Source organism: Dromiciops gliroides, chromosome 2, assembly GCF_019393635.1.
Source record: "Dromiciops gliroides isolate mDroGli1 chromosome 2, mDroGli1.pri, whole genome shotgun sequence".
NCBI lineage: Eukaryota > Metazoa > Chordata > Mammalia > Microbiotheria > Microbiotheriidae > Dromiciops > Dromiciops gliroides.
In genome coordinates, this window is record NC_057862.1 from 488,980,974 (window position 1) to 489,006,366 (window position 25,393).

Here is a 25,393-nt window from a genome sequence, read left to right on the forward strand (position 1 = left end):
AGATTGAGGAAAGACAGCACAAGGGCACGAACAGAGACCACAGGATGCAATATGCTGTTTCATGTACAATCTTCTTTTTCTTTTCTAACATTATGAAAATTCTCATTTTATTTGATATTTAAGTTCAAAAATTATTTTTAATTTTTTTTAAACTCACAAAGTTCCATAGGTCTAATTCCTTTAAGTATTGTTAGAGACTTGAAATGTTCTATATTGACCAATCAAACAAACCTGAACAAGTACAAAAGCTTCAGCATAAGTTCATTGCCTTCACTTTACCTAGCAAAGTAGAGGGATTTGGCCACTTTCACTTGTATGTCACCTGTAAGCCTCCTTAGTAGCATATAAGCATAGCTTAGTTGCTATGTTTATATTTCACTTTACTACCCAGAGCTCTAAAACAACCCAGGGGTATGATCACATAGGTTTTTGACTCCTTTATAAAACTGTAATGTTCTCAATTAATTAGCTCAAGTTCCTGCCCCGGTTTATGAAATATTTGTTTTAAAAAGGAGAAAAACCTCATTTCCCAATAATAATTACTTATGTGTGTATACATATTATACTCAGAAGGGGAGAGGGAGAGAGGGAGAGATGTTTCTTTTAATCAGACTTTTAATTTTATCAATACAGGGAACTCCTAAGAAGGAAACTCCCTCTACTTGTGCTGATCAGCACCCATTTGGTAACCAATACTCTTAGAGAGCTGCTTAGGATTCTGAGAAGTTAAGAGATTTGCCCAGGGTCACATTACCAATATGAGCCTGTGTTAGAACTTGAACCCAGGTCTTCCCGACTCTGAGGCTGCCTCAGTATCCATTAGGCCATGCTTTCTCTCCATATAAAATTTATTAACAACTGAAAATAAAAAAATAAAGTAAAAATAGGTAATATTTTTAACTGTGGAAAAAGTCACAGTAAGTCATTTCAAATAATCAACATAACAGGAGATTATTTCATTTCCAAAAACACAATTTCATTCATTCATTCATTTCTCTCAAGATACTGATATTAGGATCTCTTAGGAATCTTCTTCATATTTTCCTTCATTTGTGACAAATTCTGTCTCCTAGGAAATAAACTAGATTAGCTTATTTTTCCCCCTCCTCCCTCCCCCTCCCCGCATCTGCCCCATCTTCAGCTATCCCAGAAAAGTCTTTTCAGAATATACCATTCTTACAAAGTCCCCACAGACTCTTCAATGAATTCTCTGCCAAGTTTCTTTATAACAACAATTACGATAGTTCTGACAGGGAAGGAAATTTATCCTCACCTATTCTTTCCTCTAGCTTCTCTACAGATTCCTTAAAGATAGTCAGAGATCACTTGACTCCATGAGAAGAACTACTTCACATTAAGACTTTTTTTTTAATTGACTTCCACCTACTGGTACTAATTACCTCATACAATAGTCTAGTTGGATCTTAGAGATACAGTAACAGTATCTGTAGACTCAGAGAGAGCTAAATGAATTACATATGTACCAATTATTACATATGTACATGTGGCTAGTGACCTTTCCAGTTTTTAAACATGACCTATATCCCTACTTGACTATAAATCCATGAGGGCAATGATTATTTCTTATATAAATATTTTATCTTCATCAGTTCTCTACAGAGTAGGCAGCATTTAGTAAATGTTTGTTGAACTGAGTTGAGTTTGATGTTGTTGTGGACTCCTAGCTTCCACCTTATCCCCACATCACCTCTCTGCCTCCACATGCTATATTGCTCTCAGTCACAAGCATATGTAGACTTACAGTAACTGTCAACCAACTCTACATACAATTTAAAACATGCATTCTTCTCAAGAGAGCCCAAGGCAGTAAATGTTAGTTATTTTACCTTTAAATATCTTTCTCTGAAACATTTATCAAATAATACACCAAATTCAGAAGGCTCTGCTGTGCCCTAACCCAAAGTAGACCTTGTGCTTAAGGAAAAGTGGGGGTGGGTTCAAAGAGATGGTCACATGGGATATTTGATTACAGTATTTCATCATTCAACTGAGCTCAAATGTTTAGCCCCAGGGCTGAAGTTTCTTTTTTCACTTTATAATAAATGCTGTGTTCAGATAATAATTACTACCCTGCTAATAAAAGGAACAGCGTTTCCTAACACTGACTGCATAATTCTGATCCCATGCATCTCAACCTCAGAAAATAAAATTTTTTGCAAATTTCCTTCAGTACAAAATGATGAGGGAAATGAAGCTTTGAAATGGGTTCAGCAACTATCAAAGCTGTCACAGCTGAGAACTGGACCTGGAAAAGAATTATATAAGCCATGGTAATAAACAAATACAGCAAGTGCAGGTATGTTTGCCCTTCCCCCTCTTTATCCCATCTGAGTAATAGAGAAATGAAACACAGCCACCACAGGAGATGGGCAGGACAAAAAGTAGGGGCTGAGAACCAGGAACAACAAAGCAGAGAAAAAAGGCCTGCCAGGAAAAAGTGGTAGCAAGTAGAAGAGAAAGGAAGAAATGGGAAGGACTTGGGAGAGATGATTTGAAAGGGTGTTTTTTGTTTTGTTTTTCTATCTTATCCTGATCTTAATGGAAGACCCTTAGAACAGGGATTCTTAATCTATGGTCTGTGAACTTGTTTAGATAGAAACAAATATATTGATCAATATGGATATGGGGAGATAGAGTTAAAGATGTTGGTAACTATTTCAATATAATTAGTTTCCTTTGTCATCCTATATATTTTAGTTTATGCATTTAAAAACATTATTCTGAGGAAAGGTCTGTAAGCTTCTCAAGACCTCTGAAGGGACCATAATACAAAAGTGTTTAAGAACTCCTGACATAGAAGAGTTTAGGCTTGGTATGAGAAACTGGGGGCTTCGTTTCCATGCTGAGAAACCATGAAGAATGGAAAGGAAAGGGATAAAAGAGATAAATAAATGCCCTACTCCCCCTTCCATGGTCCTTTTTAGTCCTCTCCCTTAAAGTAGCAGGGAATAATGTGCCAAAACAGGACAGTTGGATAACTGGGCAAATATACAGCTCCTGGGTCTAATGGTTGCTCATTCAAGTATTTCTGTTTTGCTTTCCTTCTTTAACAAAACTTTTTCTCTATAATACTGCACACTGCATAATTGCAAGGACAGATTCACTCTCAGAATGCTTCTGAGTACCATGCATAGATTTTTCCAAGCTTCCTGGGGGGAGAGCCATGAACCAAAACATAATGAGCATAAGAATGCTCTGTAAGTTAAAAAGTACCAGAGAAATAAATAGCATTATTATTACTATTGATAACTAGACAAAATGGAAAAGATACATGATAGGTGTAGATTTACAGCATATTAATGACAATGACTTACACTCCAGAAATGGAATAAACTATCACTTATGATGAAAATGACTGGAAAAGAAGATAGTCCAGTGATAGATCAAGAGCCAAGTTGGGCAGATGAATAACCTCTGTGTTATCTCAGTACCATGAAATGGTATCATTTCATGAATACATGAAAAGTGTATCAGGTAGAGCCATTATGAGAGATCTATGGGTAAACAGGTACAAGAATATCACAAGATGAGAAGGTATTTATGAGTTGTGATCTGCTCCCATGGAAGGAGCACCTACCTTTATGAGATCAATGATCTATGATATTATAAAAATTAAGTGGCTACAATGGCTTGGATAAGCTTAATGGAATAGGAAGGAATTTATCTGAGGTCTGAAGAACAAGATCAGTGGTAAGTTATGTATGTCAGTGGCATTAAAGTGCAGTGTTAGCATTATGTTCTTTAGTGGTCAAAGGCAATTATTTTAAGGTAAAATTTGTTCAGAGTTATATTGCAGTGGTAAATATCTATCATATTTAAAGTCTACTGGTCCCTTGCTCTTTGCACTAATACCCATTACTACAGGTTAAGTTATGCCTAGCTGGAGAGGAGAGAAAACTTAGTAATAATAACTATTTACATAGCACTTGATAGCTTATGTAATGAGGTTCTATGCATGCCCAGATAACCTAAGACAGGGGCACCCACATGGGAGATACTAGGAATCTGTTTTTCTGAGACAAGAAACCTGAAACAAGTTTGGATATTCTGTGTAGACTGACCACATGGTTGGAACAGTCTCCTTTAGCTGGATAGTCAGAACTATATGCAACTATAAATCTACATCACACTAGGACAGTTACTCTCTCTTTCCTGAGTCTTAGGGTCCATGCATAAGTGGGAAAGGGTATGGTGGCTATTTTCCCTGTCCTTAGGCCATATGGCCTAAGAAATGTACTTATGTTCTAGTCTTTTTTTTCCATTTTCAATTCTAGGTGTAAAGAGTGGTGTCACAAACTTAAGAGAAGAAGCCATAGGACCTAGGAGTCCAGGATTCCAGGCTCAATGTCGCCATCAGCCCAGCAGGAAAGCCCTAAGAAGCCAAGGTCCCGGGGTAAGGGGTGAAGATGGGTAAGGGGCTTTGGACTTGGAATTTAGTGGGACTAGGGCTACATAGGAGCAAAGCTTGATATGGAAAATCATGCGTAGCCTGTCTCAAACAGACCCTGGCCTTGCTGTGTTCCAGCCATAGCTGCAGTCCTGTAATCTCTGCCTTCTGACCCTGTCTGTCCCAGACAGGCTCTGGCCTTGAGGTACCCCAGCTGCAACAACAGGCCCCCCCTTAACTACTAACCTCATTCTTATGTATTCCTGTAATGACAACTAAACCATTAGGTGCCACTATGCATCCTTTGTTCAGTGAAATACTGACCTCATCTTCATTTGATAAACTTGCCACTATACCACACCTACTCTTTTTTTGTATATAACCAGGTGGGCTACAAGACAGAGCCCATTGTTGGACGTTTGACACACACACACCCCCCCCCCCCCCGCCACCTTTAGGCCCGCATGTAATAAACTCTCTCTCCACCTCGAGTACCTGGCTAAATATTTTCTGTGTCAATAGTGCCATAACAAGCTAAGTGGTGAACTTCATTCCCTTCCCCTCCCCAGAGACTGGGGTGATTTAAGGGGGGGGGGGGCAAGGTATGCCCCTGGGTGTTGGAGGAAAATGTTTGTACATTTGTTCTGGCTATATTTTTTAAATAAACATTCCTCTTTAAAAGTTAATCAGGGGCAGCTAGGTGGCACAGTGGATAGAACACTGACCCTGGAGTCAGGAGGACCTGAGTTCAAATCCAGCCTCAGACACTTAACACGTGCTAGCTGTGTGACCCTGGGCAAGTCACTTAACCCCAATTGCCTTGCCAAAAAAAAAAATCTAATCAGACTGTTAAGTGCCTTAATGGAACTGGGCTGCTTGGAGTCCCTAAAATTGGCAAGAACACAATTGATAGAGGCTCAAGTTAATGGAAGAAACAAGTGAACCCTCCCAAGTTCTGCAAGGGTACCAGAGACCTCTGCGGAAGGAGTTGAAATGTTATACGTCTGAACCTCAGATAGTGGGGGCCAGAAAGTCACTGTTACATTTACAAAGCACTTTTATGAACATTTATCTTGTGATGCAGTAACTCTGTGAGGTAGGTAATATATTTAATTGATCAACAGGATTTAAAGGTGAAAGAGACCTTTGTGATCATCTATCTAATTCAACTCTCTCATTTTACACATGAGAAAACTGAAACACAAAGAGAGCAAAGGACTTGTTTAAAGTCTCAAGTTTTACGTAGCAGAACTGAATGTTTAAATGAAGTCCTTCCTCTGATTCCAAATCTTTTTTTTTTAACTGATGGACCTCTCAACTATTCTAATTTCCATTTTTCAGATGAAGAAATAAGAAATGAACAAGGTCACACAGTAAGTGGCACAGCTGAGATTTAAAGGCAGGCCTTCTGGGGCAGCTAGGTGGCGCAGTGGATAGAGTACCGGCCCTGGAGTCAGGAGTACCTGCGTTCAAATCCAGCCTCAAACACTTAACATTTACTAGCTGTGTGACCCTGGGCAAGTCACTTAACCCCAATTGCCTCACTAAAAAAAATAAATTAAAAAATAAAGGCAGGCCTTCTGACTCCTAGGCCAAGACTTTCTGAACTCTCTGACTAAAGAACCCCAACCTTTCTTACACAAAGTCAGCTTGATTTTTTTTCTCTTGAGCTGTTTTCTTTCTCTGTAATCTATTAATTATATTGTAATTGTTGCTATTTTTTTCTTCCTCTGATTCATCAATATCTGATTAAGCCTGGAATGGAATTATGAAGCTCCCTTAGGGTACTAAGCAGCTTCCCTGAAGCTCATGACATTTTTGTTTAAAGCTATAATCAAGATGGCAACCTTCACAATAATGCTACAAAGAAGTTCACAAAAAAGTATTAGACATGGAATTGGATTGAAACTTGGGTCCCTGCACTTCCCATCTTTCCAGTACAACTGCTATGAAACTATCTGCATGTAGCCTTGGTGTCAAAGGCTAGTTCATGGCACAAGGAGCCCAGGTGCATTTTGAGAGATTTTCTCATTCTCTTGGCATCTAGCCAGGGGTATGCTGAGGCCAGCTCTAACCAGTTCATGGGAGCCTGGCATTAAATTTTCAGTGAACATTTACATCTCAGAAATCAGCAAATTCTACAAATTAGGGCTTGCTTTATTCTTTTGTTGATTTCTAGACTTGAGAGATGGAGAAAATGTTAATAATGAAGATTAAACTAAATGTGTATCCTGCATATTTGGAGTTGTTATTCAATCTTTCCAGTCATGTGTGTCTCTTCGTGACCCCATTTGGGGTTTCTCAGCAAACATACTGGAGTGCTTTGCCATTTCCTTCTCCAGCTCATTTTTCCCATGGGAAAACTGAGGCAAATAGGGTTAAGTGACTTGCCCAGGGTCACACAATTAGTATCTCAGGCCAGATTTGAACTCAGGAAGATAAGTCTTCCTGATTCCCGGCCAGGTGCTCTATTATACCACCTAGATGCCTTGCTTATTTGGAGTGCCAGTTATTAAACATTTGCCAGCATTACCCTTCTTTTAGTTCTCACCCAGGACACCCAGGATGTACATGTATGGCTAGACATGGTGGTACACACCTGTCATCCCTGCTATTCAGAGGCTTGAAAGTGGAAGATTGCTTGAATTCAGGGGTTCTGACCCACAGTAGGCTAAAGCTGCTGGGGATCTGCATTAAGTCCTGCACCAAAATGGCAAACTATTGGAAGGAGGGTGAGGGGAATGCCAAGCAAGCCAACTAAAGAGGGGCAAACTAAAATAGAAACGACAAACTATCAGAAACAGAGCAGCCAGGCCAACAAGTAGTGGGATCTGGTGGATGGAAGGATATGCAAACATACCTATATATTAATAACATATTATTATTCATACACACGTGCGCACACACATATATAAAGGTATGCATGCATATGTGTGTATGTGTAATATGGAACACCACCACCAAACCCTCTACTTACTATGCAGACATATCCTAACTGTTTATTAATTCTATAAAACACAACTTTGGAAAAAACACTATGGGGAGCAGGAAGTACTATGGCAATAAGATCATATGTGAGAAACCCATTTCTAAGAGTGAGGAAGAAGAGAATTTCAGTCCTGGCAATTCAATGAATCATTGAAGAAACTAATATGCACCCAGGCACTGTCCTAAGTGCTAGAGACATGGACAAAAGAGAAATTCTCAGCTCTCAAGGGCCTACGTTCTAATAAGTAACGATCTGTACAAATGAAGTTCCATATGTATAATGAACAACTGCAAACTCAGTCTGGGCCCAAGGTGCTGGGGCACTGTGTCCTGTCCCTCTGCACTAACAGACCACTCTGATCTGAACCCATGTACACAATGATCTGGGTCAGTGCTGGGGAAGTCTGACTACCTAAAAAAAGGTCAGGCTTTTTCTCACAATCTTCAGCTCATTACCCCCACCACTACTGCAGTGCCCCAGTAAAAATTACTTATAATTTAGGTTTAGCTCATATACTATTAGGTCCCCAAAGCAGGGAAAAGAGAAGTACTCAATATACATTATAAGTCAGGTATGATACAACTATTTATTTCCTTTAAACAAAGGAAAAACCTCATAGGAGACCCATAATCAGGCACATGATAAAAAGACTTTTAAAAGGATGCAACAAAATATAATTTCTATTATACTCTCCTAGAAAGTTGCAGCTTCAAACCATAAAAATCTAAAGCATTCTTATGAGACTGGTAAATTAGCACTTTACCTTTGCTCTGACTGTCCAGAAATTCCCTTCAGGTCTTTGTCTTCTGCAAGCCCAGCCATGGACTGAGCTCCTCTTCGCAGTGATAGTAATCTCTCTTCAATGAGAAAACTCCCTCTACCACAAATCATCTCCAACCAAAATATCACAGGGGAAACTGGTTCTGGATAACTTTCTATTAAAGAATTAATTTTCTCACACATTCCGATCAGAGTTAGAAGTAAAAGGTTTTTTTCAGTACAAAAGAAAGTGGTCAGGAGGAGAAATCTAAGACTTCAGCTCCTGGAGAGGAGTAGATTTAAAACACCTTGCTCCCTAAGCCAGCAGAAAGACAATGTTTTTATAGGGGAATAGAGAGGGGGGACTTAAAAAATTACAGCTGTTGGGGAGTGGGGATGCTTGCCTAACTTCAGATTATCATTATCACCTGATCCTAGTCATGTAATATCTAGTTGATTAATCATTTTGCTTTTCCAAGGGAAGAGTACCCTCTAACTGACCCTAACAAGGTGATCAACCATTTTATTTCTCACAGAAATAGCCTCTAACTGGGCCCAGGCCTACTACTACAAAAAGATCCAGGACCTTCAGATATCTTGATCTCCTAAAATGGCCTCCAAATGTCCATCTCAACATTGCTTCTCAGTCAATGCTGTTAAAACAAAGAAATTCAAAGGGGCAGCTAAGGCTCTGAGTCTCAGGCTAACTTAAGCAATATGCATGCTTTGGCTATCATAAGCTTGTGGACACCATGTGTTTTAGGTGAAGGGAAAGGTAGCCGATTCCTACTCCTTTCATACGTGGAAATAGACATCTATAACAGCAATACTACCTCACATCCCTAGTGAGATGATTTAAATCCTTTCCTTTGCAGAAATTTATGTTTTTCTGCCCTTTTCATCACAAAATTACTCCATCTGAAATGCATCTTAAAGAGATCTTATCATTACTCTTGATTTTGAAAGAATTAGCAAGCTAGAAAGTCTTCCAGCACAGTAATAAACTGTATGTCTTTCCTTGACAGACCACCCTAGCTCAATACTAGAAGCTTGGTCACCCTAACAGTAGAGGGGAAGGAAGAACAGGGAATATTACCATTATAGATAGCAGTAATAATAACATTAATAAGGGCAGCTAGATGGCACAGTAGCTAGAGTACCGGCCCTGGATTCAGGAGGACCTGAGTTCAAATCAAGCCTCAGACACTTGACACGTACTAGCTGTGTGACCCTGAGCAAGTCACTTAACCCCAATTGCCTCACAAAAAAATAAATAAATAATAATAACATTAATAAGAAAAACTGATATTTGTATTTCACTAAGATCTACAAGGCATTATATATGTATATAAAACACATACACACATTATTTTATACCATGGACATGATTGGGGCAAAGGAGGAACCCAGTCAACATGATACTGGGAAATTTAAGGAGATAGTATACTTTCAAATGATCAGGAAGGGCTACTTGTAGAATGAAACATGAGCTGAGCCTTGAAGGGAAAAAAATATTTACATAGGCAAAGATGAAGAGGGACTGAATCTCGCATGGGAGATAGATAGCCTATGCCAATGTATAGTGGCAGGAGATGGCATGTCAAGTTAACAGCAAGAAGTCCAGCTGGTTTGTGTATTATATTGGCAGCTCTGTGACAGATGGATTGAAGAGAGGAGATGTAAATAAATAGCTATAATATAAAATAATAAAGCACTATACATGTGTGAACTATTATTATGTCTTGATGGCAGTTCTTGATTAGTCATGATAAATCTGGAGGAAGAGATTTTCTGTAATTCTGGGTAGAGGCCAGAACTCTAAGTCAAATTTAACTTCCCAAATACCACAGTTGGAAACCCTGTATCAGTCTGACATTTGCCTCTATTCCTTTAGAGCAATGTGTTTCAGCAGTTACATTAAAGGCCTTTGCTTCTCTCTTTCTGGCCACTAACCAAAGCTATTCAGTAAAATAAGTTAAACCCAATGATTATGTAGGCCATTTGGCAGAGGTCCAAAGAAACCATTATAATATTCTAAAGGAAATCCCTCTTCTTTTAATAACCCCAAAGCCAGCTGGTCTTCTCTTTCTTCAACCACAAAAAAGAACCACAGACACTTCCCTCCCTGTGGTTATCAAGAAAACACTGACTCCAGCCCCCACAGACCCGAACTTGGATTCAGTGATAATAGTGAGCTGTTATATGAATGAATAAATTAAAATAATAGCCACTCCCTTTCCCATAGCACCTTAAGACTTACAAAAGACTTATATTACAACAACCCTATGAGAAGGCCCAACAATAATTGTCTTCATTTTACATATCAGGCAACTGAGTTTCAGAGAGATAAAATGAATTGGTATCCTAGAGTAAGGGCTGAAAACAATTTAAAGGTCATTAAATTCAACTTCCTCATTTAAAAAAAAAAAAGAAAACTGAGGCTCAAGAAGGCTAGGTGGCCCAGTGGATAAAGCACCGGCCCTGGATTCAGAAGTACCTGAGTTCAAATCCGGCCTCAGACACTTGACACTTACCAGCTGTGTGACCCTGGGCAAGTCACTTAACCCCCATTGCCCTGAAAAAAAAAAAACACACACAAAAAAAAAAGGACTGAAAGATACCTTAGAGGTTTAGTATCCTCGTTTTAGAAATGAGGAGGATTGAGACCCAGGAAGGAAAAGTGATGTCCCCAAAGTCCCAAGTAGCAAAGAGGATTTGAACTCAGATTCTTTGATGCCAAGTCCTAACCCTAAATTATATAAGTCATACAGGTAATAAGTGTTAGAGATGGAACTCCACCTATATCTTCAGACCAGGTCAATGTTATCTTCACTACACCTTAATGAACTGTTGCCCACTTGCTGAGGTTATGGGTTCATGGGAAAAGTTTCATCAACAAAACAACAACCAATAGAAAGAGAGAGATTTAAAGTTTAAAAAACACTTTTTTCCCATAACCCTGTGAAATAGGTAAAGGAAGTATTACAACTCCCATTTGACAGATGGCAAAATTGAGGCTTAGAAAGGTAAAATAACCTACCCAGGCTCACACATCTACTAAGTAGCTAAGACTTGTACATAGCTCTTCTGAATAAAATACATGGAACTGGAATGCCACTCAGGATCAGCCCAGCAATAATCATATTTGCTCTCTGGCTTCCTTTTGCCTTACACACTCTTGGGTAGATTGATTAGCACTGGGCTGATTTGAAGCTCAAAATTCTGGATGATATAGAACTTTCTTGGCAAGGAAGAAGATATAAAAATGGTCCCAAGAGCTCCAATACATGATGGGAGACATGTCAATTAATCAGTTACCATAGACTTCCATTGTGCTATAAAAATGAAGAAATGTGTGACATAAAAGACATAGAGAGCCCTGATGTCAGGTAAAAAGACACAATATAATATCAATTTATCAATATTAAGCAGATTGCCCTCTCTGTCATCTCTACTCTCTCACTTATCTTCAGTCATTCTTTATCTACTGGCTACTTCCCCACTCCCTATAAACATGCCCATGTCTCTCCCCATCCTCAAATAAACCTCATTTGATGCATCCATCCCTGCTGGCTATCTTCCCATATCTCTCCTGCCTTTTGTAACTTATTTCCTTGAGAAGACCATTTTTAATATGTGCCTCCATTTCCTTTCCTCTCACTTTCAAGAATTCTTAATTCTATCATCTGACTTTTTACCTCATCATTCAACTGAAACTGCTTGCTCCAGAGTTACTCATCATCTCTTAATGGCCAAATCCAATATAATGGCTTTGCTCAGTCCTCGTCCTCCTTGACTTCTCTGCAGTCTTTGATACTGTCAATCACCCTCTTCTCCTTGATACTCTCTTCTCTCTAGGTTTTCATAACATTGCTCTCTCCTAGTTCTTCTCCTATGTGTCTGATCACTCCTCAGTCTCTTTTGTTGGATCTTCATCCTAGTCACTCCTGATAACCATGTGTGTCCTAAACTTGCTTTTTTTTCCTGCTCCTTCAAATGGCTGGACTATTACATTAGTTGGCTGGTTTGTCTGCCTGCCACAAGTCTCTCCCCACTCCAATCTATCCTCTACTCGGATGTCAAAAAGATATTCCCAAAACATAGGTTTGACCATGTCATCCCTCTACTCAATAAACTCCAATTTCTCATTATTACCACCAGGATCAAGTATAAAATCCTCTGGCATTCAAAGCTCTTCATAACTTGCCCCTCCCTATGATCTTTCTGATCTTCTTATACTTTAAGTGCTCTCCCACATACCATTCAATTGAGTGATGATGACCTCTTTGTTGTTTCTCAAGGAGGATACTCTGTCTCCCAACTTTGAGCATTTTTCAGTGACTGTCACCCCACATGTGGAATAATCTCTCTCCTTATTTCTGCCTCTGACTTTTATCAAGTCCCAGCTAAAATCCCACATTCCAAATCACCTTTAATTCTAAAGCCTTCTTTGAGTTGACTATTCCAATTTATCCTATGTAGAACCTGCTTGTATATTTTTATTGTTTAGTGGTTTCAGTCATGTCCAACTGTTCATGACCCCATTTGAGGTTTTCTTGGCAAAGACACAGGAATGGTTCGCCATTTCCTCCAGCTCATTTTATTAATGAGGAAACTGAGTTAAACAGAGTAAAGTGACTTGCCCAGGGTCACATAGCTAGTAAGTATCTCAGGTCACTTTTGAACTCAGGTGCTTCTGACTCCAGGTCTGGTGCTTTATATACTATGCCACCTAGCTGCCCTTGTTTGTATATAGTTTTCTACATTCTTTCCCTCATTTGACTTGGCACTACTTGAGAGCAGGAAATATCGTTTGTCTTTCTAGGCATTCCCAGTACCTGGCACATAGTAGTCACTTAATAAATGTTTATTGATTGACTGACTAAAAAAATGAGCAACTTTGAGGACTTTTATAAACTGATGATTAATGTAATAAGCAGAAACAGGAGAACTATTTATACAATAACAACACTGTAAAAAGAAACAATTTTACTTAACTAATCTATATATGCAATGTCATCCCAACTAAGTTATTAAAAATTATTTTACTAAGTTAGAAAAAATAATTGCAAAGTTCATTTGGAAGAACAAAAGGTCAGGAATTTTAAAAAACTAGGGGGAAAATTGGTGTAAAAGAAGGAGATTAGCAGTATGAGACCTTAAACTATATTATAAGGTAAGAGCATTGTTGAAGTGTAAAATGAATAAATTAAATTATTTTAAATTAAAAGTTGCTTGTACAAATAAAGCCAATAAATTATGCCCAAAGGGTTATAAAGCTGTGCATACCCTTTGACCCAGTAATACCACTATTGGGTCTTTTTCCCAAAGAGATAATAAAAAAAGGAAAAGTACCCACATGTACAAAAATATTTGTAGCTGCTTTTTTGCGTGGGCAAGGAATTGGAAATTGAGGGGCTGCCCATGAACTGGGGAATGGCTGAACAAGTTGTGGTATGTTAATGGAATGGAAATCTATTGTGCTGTAAGAAATGATGGGCAGGTAGATTTCAGAGAAACCTGGATTCTTCTCAGCAATACAATGGTCCAAGATAGTTCCAAAGGACTCATGATGGAAAATGCTCTCCAAATCCAGAAAAAAAAAACTGTGGAATATGCATGCAGATTGAACCATACTATTTCTTTTGTTTTTGGTGCTGTTGTTTTTCTTTTTTGAGGTTTTTCCTTTTTGCTCTGATTCTTCTCTTATAACTAATGCAGAAAAAACAAATAAAGCCAATATAGCCAAGAATAAAAAGAATATAGAAAATTTGTGGAAAGGTAGAGTGAACCTTCATAAACAATCTCTCAGATAGGATGTGATTGTGTTAGAATACTGTTGATCATTGAATCATACATCTGGACCTAGAAGGGACCTCCAAAATAATTTTGTTCAAGCACCTTATTGTACAGGTAATGAAACCGAGGTCCAGAAACATTAAGCAACTTATCCAAGGTCACACAGATAGAAAGCATCAGAGGCAAGATTTAAATTCAGGTCCTCTGAATCTAGAATCAATGCTTTTACTCCTGTAACTGCTAATTACCATTTTCAGAATCAGAGTTAGAAATCTGGTGTGGGGAAGGCAGGAAGAAGCCATGAAAGAAGATAGCTAGGCACATGTGTGGTGGGTCCTAGACCAGGCAAGATAAAATAAATGCTCATCTGTCAGAGCCTGAGGTCATAGGCCTAGGAGCCTGGGCTCTGGTACAAGGTGGAGGCTAGAGAGCAGGTGCTTTGCCATGGAGATTGGAAACTTCCAGGTTCCTGGAATAGAGACTGTATCCTACTCACTAACCTTGTTTTCCTTGATTCTGAGACTAATATGTTGCTTTGACTTCATTTTTTTGGAGTAGATCCACAAGTAGATAAGACATCAATTTAATCAATGTAGGACTCAGGTATATCAAGCAGAGGACTTCCTCCTCTCCTTTTCTTCTTCAATTTTAAGCCTGTATTAGAAATAGGGGAAAGACTAGAGTGGGGGGAGACCATTTGGAAAATTATTGTAATAAATCCAGGCAAGAGGTGACAATTCCAGTTAAAGCCAGCAACTGGAAGTAAAGAGGATCCTTACAACCTTATGTCCCATAGAACATAGTAGGTGATTAATAAATGTTAATTCATTGACAGACAGTGTAGCCATTCCTGGAATTAACTGCAGAAATCACAAGATCAGTGGAGTAATGCTTAGCAACAGCCATACATGACCAGCAGAGGGCATAAGACCAACAAGGAGCATGCTTGGCTAAAGTAGCATGATAACATCTCTAGAATATATCAGCAGCACTTCAGAAGCAGAAGTTAAAGGTACCCCTTCCATTCATGTGTCCTAGCCACCTATATGCCCACTCTTCCCACTGATGGGATAGAGAAATACTAATATGAGAGAGAGACAGAGATAGAGACAGAAAGAGACAGAGACACAGAGAGAGATAGAGAGAGGAAAAGGAGGAGGAGGAGCAGGTGAAGAAGGAAGAGGAGGAGATGGTGATGGTGGAGAAGAATACAAAAAATCACCTTATCAGAGAACAAGATAGTTCCTGAGGCTGAGTACAAGTTTCTAGTAGGGAGGAAACAGGGATAAAGACTTGAATAGAAGCAACATAGTTTGGAAACATCCAGGGAAAATATCTGTATTTGTGGAACAGTGTGCTCCCAGACTTGTGAAGATGTTTTATTGCTATTTAATAATAGTAGCTAACATTTACATACTGCTTAAAGAGTGGCAAAGCCTTACTCGTTGTCTTTGCTCCAGTACCTAGCACAGTATTTTGTGCATAATAGGTCATCAATAAATGTTCACTGAATCAAATTGAATGGTGGTATAGAAATGGTGGGAGGGGCAGCTAGATGGCACAGTGGATAGAGCACTGGCCCTGGAGTCAGGAGTACCTGAGTTCAAATCCGGCCTCAGACACTTAACACTTACTAGCTGTGTGACCCTGGGCAAGTCACTTAACCCCAATTGCCTCACTTAAAAAAAAAATGGTGGGAGAGGTTAAGTAACTCAGGGGTCAAAATTTTGCCCCAGAAACTTTCAGAGAAAGATGAATTCCAGAAGGATGGAGATTGAAGATCTTCTAGTTTCCCTCTTTAATTTTCTCCTCCACAAAACTATGATTCTGAATATGATTATTGTTGTTCAGTCATTTCTATTGTGTCCAACTCTTCATGACCCTATGTGGGATCTTCTTGGCAAAGATTTTGGAATGGTTTGCCATTTCTTGCTCCAGCTCATTTTATGAATGAGGAAACTGAGATAAATGGGATTAAGTGAGTTGTTCAGGATCACACAGCTAAGTTTCTGAGGTCATATTTGAACCCAAGTCTTCCTGAATTCAGGCCTGGTACTCTAAATATGATTAATTCTAATAAGAGAAATTGTTTGCAATTTAAATCATATCTATTTCAAAGGTTTTGAATTATTGAGGTTTGCATTTTCCCCATCAAACTACTGGGTTTGACAGACAGAGGTACTAAGACTGATTTGTTCATTTCTAAACTTAAAGAAAACTCTACACAGGACTAGAATGTGGCAGCATCAGAAGAGAACTAGAAACCTCATTCTAGTCATGGCTACCATGGGCCAACTATGCAATATTGGGGGAGTAACTTTTCCTCTTTGGGCCTCAGTTTCCCCTCTATAAAATGAGTGGGTTAAGCTGAATGACCTCTAAGGTACTATTCATCTGTGAATTGTGAGAATCAGGGTGCCACCCCATTGTTGAGAAAGACATTGTGAGAACCAGGGCAGTGCAACCCTAAGGAGAAAGCATGTGACTAGCATCCGGAAGTTACATCTATTCATAGAACTGCTTGTAAGTCATATCAATCAATGCTACCAGCCAATTAGCTTGGAGCTGTGTGTGGGGCCCGCCTCTCTTGTGGTTCCACAGAGAGGTTCTGCTTGAGGGGAATGGGGATCCTCCTTTTCAGTTGGAGGTCGTGGTAGGAGCAGCAGGTCCAAGGAGCTAGGCTCTTTCTTTCTGAACTCTATGTGTTCTTCCTCTCTCTTTTGCTAACTTCTAAATACTTTAATAAATGCTTAATGCCCAAAGACTGGAGCTATAAGCTTCTAATTTAAGGCAACCACACATTCGATTTTTAGTCACACATTTAGATTTTAAACATCACAGAATCCTGTGATTCTATATAATTATATATTGAAGTAATTTTAGGTTAGATTTTATCAGAGAAGTTTTGTGATAATATTTCATGAGCCAGCATGGCAGAGTTTTGGCTTGGAAGTCAGAAAGATCCTGACACATATAAGCTCAGCTTCCAAGGGTAAGTCACCAGACCTCTCAATGCCCCCAAAAAGTTAATCTTCATTGCTAGAGGAATTTTCTAGTAGTTTTCCAAAACAGAAAAATAAATTAGAGATCTGAATCAAAAGGAAAAAAAGCCTGGTGTATATAGAAGATTTGCATTTCCATTATCAGGTTTTCATTTTACATATTAAAATAAAAATTGAGTCACAAAGTGATTAGCCCAAAGTGTTACAACTGTCTTCTGACTCAAGTTTCTCCCTCTCTCTACTATAGCACAGTGTCTCGCATGCCTTATCCAAATGTTTTATGAAATGAAATCATATTTTTTATGAAATGAGATAATCATTTTGTAAAACATTTGGGAGTTTCATTCCTGTGGAAAACATTATCCCCAATAGTTACACTATTTTTTTTGTTTTTATTCTTTTTAATAGTTATACTATTGCTCATAACAAAGTGAGCCTTCAAGTATTGCACTGAACCAAATGGGAACAGAACAACAGACAATTCTAAATAAATGGGAATAAAAATTTTATTATGTAGGACCAAAGAAGATATAGAGAATAAAATTAAATGTAAAATAGATCATTTTGATTATATAAAATTAAAAGGCTTTTGCAAAAACAAAAATAATGTAACCAACATTAAAAGGCAAGTAGAAAACTGGGAAAGAATTTTTGAAACAAATATCTCTGATAAAGGCCTCATTTCTCAAATATATAAAGAACTGCATCAAATTTTTAAAAAATACAAGTCATTGCCCAATTGAGAAACGGTTAAAGGATTTGAACAGGCAGTTTTTAGGCAAAGAAATCAAAGTTATCAATAATCATATGAAAAAATGCTCTAGATTTTATTGATCAGAGAAATGCAAATTAAAACAACTCTGAGCTATCGCTTTACACCTACTAGAATGGCAAATATAACAAGAATGGAAACTATTGGTTGTTGGAGGAACTGTGGGAAAATTGGGATGCTAATCTACTGTTGGTGGAGTTGTGAAAAGGGTCAACCATTCTGGAGAGCAATTTGGAACTATGCCCAAAGGGCTATAGAATTGTACATACCCTTTGATCCAACAATACCACTACTTGGTTTATATCCCAAAAACATCCCCCAAAAAAGGAAAAGACCTATTTGTACAAAAATATTTAGAGCAGCTCTTTTTGTGGTGGGTAAAAATTAGAAATCAAAGGAATGTCCATCAATTAGGGAATGGCTAAACAAACTGTGGTATATGATGGTAATGGAATATTACTGTGCAGTAAGAAATGACAAACAGGATGACTTCAAAAAAGCTTGGAAAGACATGTATGAAATGATGTATTGAGAATTGAGCAGAACCAAGAAAACACAGTACACAGAGACAGCAATATTGTTTGATGAAGAACTGTGAATGACTTGACTTTTCTCAACAATATAATAATCCAAGACAATCCCAAAAGAATATTGATGAAACATACTATCCAGTTCCAAAGAAAGAATTGATATTGATGGAACAGACTGAAGCACGCAATTTTTCACATTCTTTCATTAAGTGACAAATATGGTGATGTTTTGCATGATCATATATGCATAACCCATATTGGATTATTTGCTGCCTCGGGGAGTGGGGAGGGGAGGGAGGAAAAGAGGGATAGGGATTAGAACAGAAAAATATAAATAAAAATATTTAACCTGAAAAAAAAGAAGGGGGGAGGGGTGTTCTGGGAAGGGTACAGGATGTGTGTGTGTGTGTAGACATATATACACACACATTAATATATATGTTAGGCAAAAAAATTATCAGGATTATGAAGAAATATGGCTGTGATCTAAAACCAGGTCACTCACTTGGTATCTCTAAAAGAAATTTAGTGATAAAAATCTGCATGAATTCATCTTACTGGCCAACTTGATGAGACCAGTGCATTAAATGGGTAATGAATCTTTTATATCATTGCTAACAATTTTCTAGGCCACTGGTTTTCAAATGAACATTCAACCACTTCACATACATAGCAATATCCAGATCCCATTACCTGTATTGTATAGTGGAAAAAAACTGTTGAACTGCCAGCAAATGACAATCACTCTGAGCCTCAGTTTTTTCATCTATAAGATGGAAATGATACTACCTTCCTTTTCTAACCCACAAGATTGTGTTTAGGAAAGACATTTCAAAGTAATAAAGGGCCATATTGATATAGTTCAATAGTATTATTATTATTCTTTCTTGACAGGGAATACTTGTAAAAGTACAATTGATACATAAGGAAATAGATGCATGATGGGCACCAGTAGGCTGACACATTACAAACTTAAACATGAGAATCTTTATAAAAAGACATAGGATTTTTGGAATTTACAAATAAGAAACTGAAGCTAAGAGAAGGGACATGATCTGCTCTGAATCATGTGGAGAGTCAAGATTCAAATACAGATCCTTTAATCCCAAATCCACTGCTTTGTCCAATGTACCATACTTCCTCTAACCTCTTAAACTTGAACATTAATACTGTAACCCCTAAAATATTAAAACTATAAACTCCTTGAGGTCAATAATGTAACTCATTCATCTTTTAATCCTTCCCAACCACACCTTACCTCAAGGCCCAGAATGATACCCTCTTCATAGTAAATACTTAATAAAGGTTTACTGAGTAATGTGTGGATAAAGAATGAATGAATGGGGGCAGCTAGGTGGTACATTGGACAGAGCACTGGCTCTGGATTCAGGAGGACTTGAGTTCAAATCCACCTCAGACACTTGACACTTAACTAGCTGTGTGACCTTGGGCAAGTCACCTAACCCCAACTGCCTCACCCCCCAAAAAAAATTAATGAATGCATGAATGCATGAATAAAAGAATGAATACTTAAAATTCTAACATATTAGAGCAAGAAGGGACCTTTGAGATTCTCTAGTCATAGAATGTCAGAGCTAGAAAGGACTTTAGAGTGCATCGGGTATCTAGGTGGCACAGTGGATAGAGCACTAGGCCTGGAGTCAAAAAGATCTGAGTTCAAATCTTGCCTCAGATACTTACAAGCTATGTGACCCATGGCAAGTCACTTAGCCCTGTTTGCCACAGTTTCCTCATCCTTAAAATGATTTGGAGAAGGAAATGGCAAACCACTCCAATATCTTTGCCAAGAAAACCCCAAAGTGTCAGACACTACAGAAAAACAACTGAACAAGTTCAACCACTTCAATTTATAGAAGGGGAAACTAGAGCCATAGAGGGGGAGTCAATAACCCAAGAATATACATTGTCAGTGGGAACATCCCTTTCTATCACTTAGTCCATTTTACTTTTCCCCATTATATGCTGCTTTGCTCAGACTCTTTAAAAATAGTTTTAATATCTATCTACCCAAGCATGGAAATTTGGAGGGACTGGGATTTGCTACAGGTTCAGGGAATGAGTTGTTCCATTTTCTTCATAAAGAATTTAAGAAAGCAAAGTAAGGCCAAGTGCTCCCTTGGCTGATCCTGGAATTTCTTAAGTAGTTCTTCCTCTCTGATGCTCGTACATTATAAATATGGTTCTCTAGTTCCAAGAGGAAAACAGTGAGGAGTTCTGTATGGATGCGTAAGTTCTAAGAACTCTCATTACTGGGAGCCCCTTCATTTTCTACACCCTCAGCCAAGTAATAAGGATAACTCTCTTTCATCTGTTTCCTTTTGTGAGCCTCATAATATCCCCATGAAAGAGAAAGCCCTTTTTTATAAGAGAAAACAGAGGATCAGAGTGTTCCCCTCTTGTCCACTTGTCCACATTCACACAGTAAGCAGTAGAGCCGATTCTAAACCAATTCTTTCCTCCACCAAGTAGAGGGCTCTTTTCAATTCACCACACTGCCTCTCAAATTAACATAGCTTAAATGTGGCAGTTTAAAAAGGACCAAAACTCTATGTGGATTTGGAAAGTCAGGTACACCAGCCTGGAGGAGTGATAATAATAGAATCATTGATTTAGAGCTAGAAAGGAAAGGGAAAAGGTATTTATATAGCACCTACTATGTATCAGGCTGGCAGCTAGGTGGTACAGTGGATCCAGTGCCCCACCTGTTCAGGAAGACATCTTCCTGAGTTCAGATCTGGCCTTTAGATACTTACCAGCTGTATGATCAGTTTCCTCATTTGCAAAATGAGATGGAGAAGGAAATGGCAAGCCATTCCAGGATCTTTGCCAAGAAAACTCCAAATGGGATCACAGAGAGTCAGATATGACTGAAAAAACTAATGAACAACAAATGTGTCAGGCTCTGTGCTAAGCACTTTACAAATATAATCTCTTGATCCTCACAACCTTGGAGGTAGGTGCTGTTTTATCCCCCATTTTTTAGTTGAGGAAAATAAGGCAAGCAAAGATTAAGTGACTTGCCCAGGGTAACATAGTAATTAAGTGTCAGGTTGAATTTGAACTTAGTTTTTCCTGACTTGCCAAGAAAACCCCCAAATGGGGTCATAAAGAATTGAACACACCTGCAATGACTGAATAACAAAGAAAAAAGTCTATTCCTATAAAAAATGCTACAAATGAACTCTTTGTTTAAGGAAATCAATATGTGTATGTACTTTTTATCCTATGAACATGATATAATGTCAGTCAAGAATACCATAGCACCTACTATTGGCCAGATGTTTATATGCATGAAATTTTTACAGGTTGAGATGGGCCTGTATTTCACAAAATCACAGAAAAGTTGGAAGGGAAATTCAGAGGCCATGTAGTCTAACTTGTACCTGAACAAGAATTCCCTCTCTAATATACATAACAAGCAGGGACAGCTAGGTAGCACAGTGGCTAGAGCACTGGCCCTGAAGTTGGAAGGATCTGAGTTCAAATCTCCCCTTGAGACTTACTAGCTGTGTGACCCTGTGCAAATCACTTAACCCCAATTGCCTTAAACATCCAGGGCTACCTCCAGTTGTCCTGATATATATCTTGCCACTGGACCCAGATGGCTCTAGAGGAGAGAGTGAGGTTGGTGACCTTGCACAGCCCTCCCTCACTTAAATTCACTTCAGTGCAAGTCATGACATAGTCCTCTTTGAGAACAAAGGACAAACAACAACAATTTATCAAAAGCAGGTCTTTCTGTCTCCAAGACTGTCTCTTTTCACTATTCTCTTCTGTCTTTCATAGTATTATTGTTATTATTATTATTTTATGGTACAATGAGGGTTAAGTGACTTACCCAGGGTCACACAGCTAGTAACTGTCAAGTGTCTGAGGCCAGATTTGAACTCAGGTCCTCCTAAATCCAGGGCAGGTGCTTTATCTACTGTGCCACCTAACTGCCCCCTCATAGTATTATTAAAAGAAGCATTTGGCAACTGTAATTAGTGTCTGAAAGCTTTTATCTACCTATCTGTAGGCTTTTAGCTGCCTACAGCTAAAAGGGGGGGGTTTAAAAAATCCACCAGGTTCGTTAAGCCCTTTACAGGGACCCAACCTCTAAGAGCTTGTCCCCTCCCCAACTGCTTCTCCCAGACTGATAAGAAAAAGGCTCTTTTTTAATTAAAGTAAAAACAAGGTTTATTGATAAAAATAAACTTAGACATAAGGATAAAGAAAAATAGAACATACAACCTTACCGGCCATCGTGAAATCTCCTCTCTCGTCTCTCTGCATCTCCTTCATTCCTTCTACTGACCAACCCCCTTCACTCTACCTCACCTCCTTTCTCCATAGCTCTGTCGCTCCCCTCTGTTCTCCTACTGACTGAAGCTCTTCTTCACTACACCCCCCTTCACTCGGTTGCTCCCCCCTCTACTTCTCATCGTCCCCCCTTACCTCTCCTACCAACCTCTCTTCTTCACTACGTCCCCCCTTTCACTACCCCTGCATCTCTTAAAAAACCCTTCTCTCCCAGGACCCTAGGCTGGCCGCTCCCACCCCCCAAGCTAATTCACTGGCCGCACCCAAGGGAGGCACCCAAGGCCAGCTGGGGCACAGAGCCTCCATGAAGGTGGGAATGGGAGGAGGGACCCAGGGCGTGCCACTCCATGCTTATCCCTGCTGGGCTGAGGACCCAGGGCCAGGGCTTGGGAGGTGGGGGGCAGGGGGGGGGGGCAACTGTGTGAGTCATCCAAGGCTTTCTAACCTTAGCCAAAGGTGGGGGACCCAAATCACAATAAATTATTACATTTCTAAACCTCCTCCTCCCCATATTCTTTATTACACATATCTGATGTCATAGTCTCCTCAGGAATGAAGGACAAACAACATGGCAAGCAGTGCTCCAGACTTTGTTTAAAGACTTCCAATGAGAAGAACCCATTGTCTCCTAAGGCAGTCAATTGTGTTTTCCTATAACTTTAATTGTTAGGGAATTTTCCCTTACAAAAAGTCCAAATGTCCTTCTCTGCAATTTTCACTCATTATTCCTAATTCTGCCCTCAGGGAATAATTCAATTAAATAAGCAATTATTAGGTGCTGATTTTGTGCCAGATGCTGGCCAAGAAAAACAATCCTCATTTCCTACAAGGCAGACCTTCAGTTACTTCAAGAAAATCATCGGGTTTGACCATGTCTTCTCTTTTCCAGGCTAAACATCCACAATTCCTTCAACTAATGGCATAATCCTAAAGCCTTTGTCATTCTGATTGCCTAACTCTATATGTTCTCCAATCTCTTAATGTCCTTCTTAAAAAAGACCTGAGTATACTACTTTCTGATGTGGCCTGGCTTCAGGCAAAAGACTGGGAGCTGAGAGTAGCAGGAGCTATGTGACTTAGCTGTTCCTACCAATAGAAAAATCCAGGATGATGGTCAAGACTCACATCTGAGACTGTCCTCACACATCGAAGCATGCTCAAACACTGAGGTGACTTCCCAACATCCATACCCCTTCTGAGTCTAAAGACCTTGGCAAACCAAGAGGCTGGAAACATTTTCCCTCAGAAGCAAAGCAATCAAATACATTGTATCCAAATGTACTGATCCTTTTATTATGTAAATTGTCCTGGTCATGCATGTTACAATTTCACCAGTGTCAATGGCTGAATTTGCATATCATCCATTTTTGGATTTGCTTAATGAAAATCACCACTTTCATTTTGTACTCTTCCAAGAACTACCCCCCATCTCAGAGGAATTTTGATGTAGAGTTCCATCAGGAGTTAAATGTGTTAATCATTGGGCTCAAACACAATCAAGATTTAATAATGGAGTAATAATACCAGCTTAATCATGCCAGCTTTTGGTGGTTATTTTTAAAACACAAAGATTGTAGGCAGCAAGTATAATTACATACTCAGAGATGTTTCGGTGGTTTTAAAACTTTTTTTTTTCCCTCTAAGCATCTGGCTAGTGTAATGGGCATTTTTATTCATGGGCAATAACAAAAGCCAAGTTTTCCTTTTTAAATTAAATGTAGTATTGAAGTCATGGATGCTTTAACATATAATTTATAGAAAACGATAGCAATGCCAACAGAACCCATTCTATAGGCTGCATTAACCTGATTGCCTCTCATATTAAAGGCATTTAATTTCAAGACTCTGAGGTTCCATGGTGTCTCCCCCTCCATTCTGGTGGGAGTTTGGATGTGTTCATACATAATATGCTTTAATGCAGTTCCATAAAGCTTTTTGTTATTGCTAATAATAACTGTAGCTCACATTTAGGTGAGAATTTATGGTTACAACACACTTTACATCCCTTAGAGATGATTGAATAATCATAACAATCCCAGAGGGAGATAGATGCTGGAGGGATTGATTTCCATTCTTGAGAGGAAGTAGGTGAGGCTCATGAAAGCCAAATGACCAGTCCAGGTTCACATACAGTGAGTTTATGGTGGAGCCTAGGCTCAGACTGAAGTCTCCGGACTCCTAGTCTAGTCCTCTTTTTAGCATTCAACTTTTAATTTTTTTTGTTTTTGTTTTTGTATTTTTTGGTGAGGCAATTGGGGTTAAGTGACTTGCCCAGGGTCACACAGCTAGTAAGTTTAATTTTTTTTTTGTTCATTTTTAACAATCTTTATTTTTTAGACTTTTGAGTTCCAAATTCTCTTTCCCTACAGCCCTTCCCCCAACACATTGATAAGGCAAGCAATACAATATCAATCACACATGTGAAATTATGAAAAACAAATTTCTATATTTGCCACTGTATCACTTTCTATATATGATTAACAGGCATTCTCCTCCAAAATATTCTGCATATATCTTGTTTGTATATGGTTATTTGCATCCTGTTTCCCTCATTAGATTGTAAATTCCTTGAGGGCAGGAACTGTGTTCGGCCTTTCTTTGCTATTCCAGTGGGGCAAATAGGTGACTCTGGAGTCAGAAGGACCTGAGTTCAGATCTCACCTCAGACACTTACTAGCTCTGTGACCTTGGGCAAATCACTTAACCCCAACTGCCTTAAACCTCCAGGGCCATTTCTAGTCATTCTGGTATATATCTTACCACTGGACCCAGATGGCTATGGGAGAGTGAAGATAGTAACTTTGCACAGCC

General features: G+C 38.8%; 1 protein-coding gene across 1 annotated transcript in view; it reads left to right on the forward strand.

Moving 5' to 3' along the window:
• The window catches only part of LOC122739172 (non-structural maintenance of chromosomes element 3 homolog), a 101,904-nt gene that overhangs the window by 3,233 nt on the left and 73,278 nt on the right, over nt 1-25,393 (forward strand). The window contains 2 exon segments of the mRNA XM_043981011.1: nt 4,296-4,414; nt 22,797-22,892. Of these exon segments, the coding sequence (XP_043836946.1) occupies nt 4,296-4,414; nt 22,797-22,892 (215 nt within the window).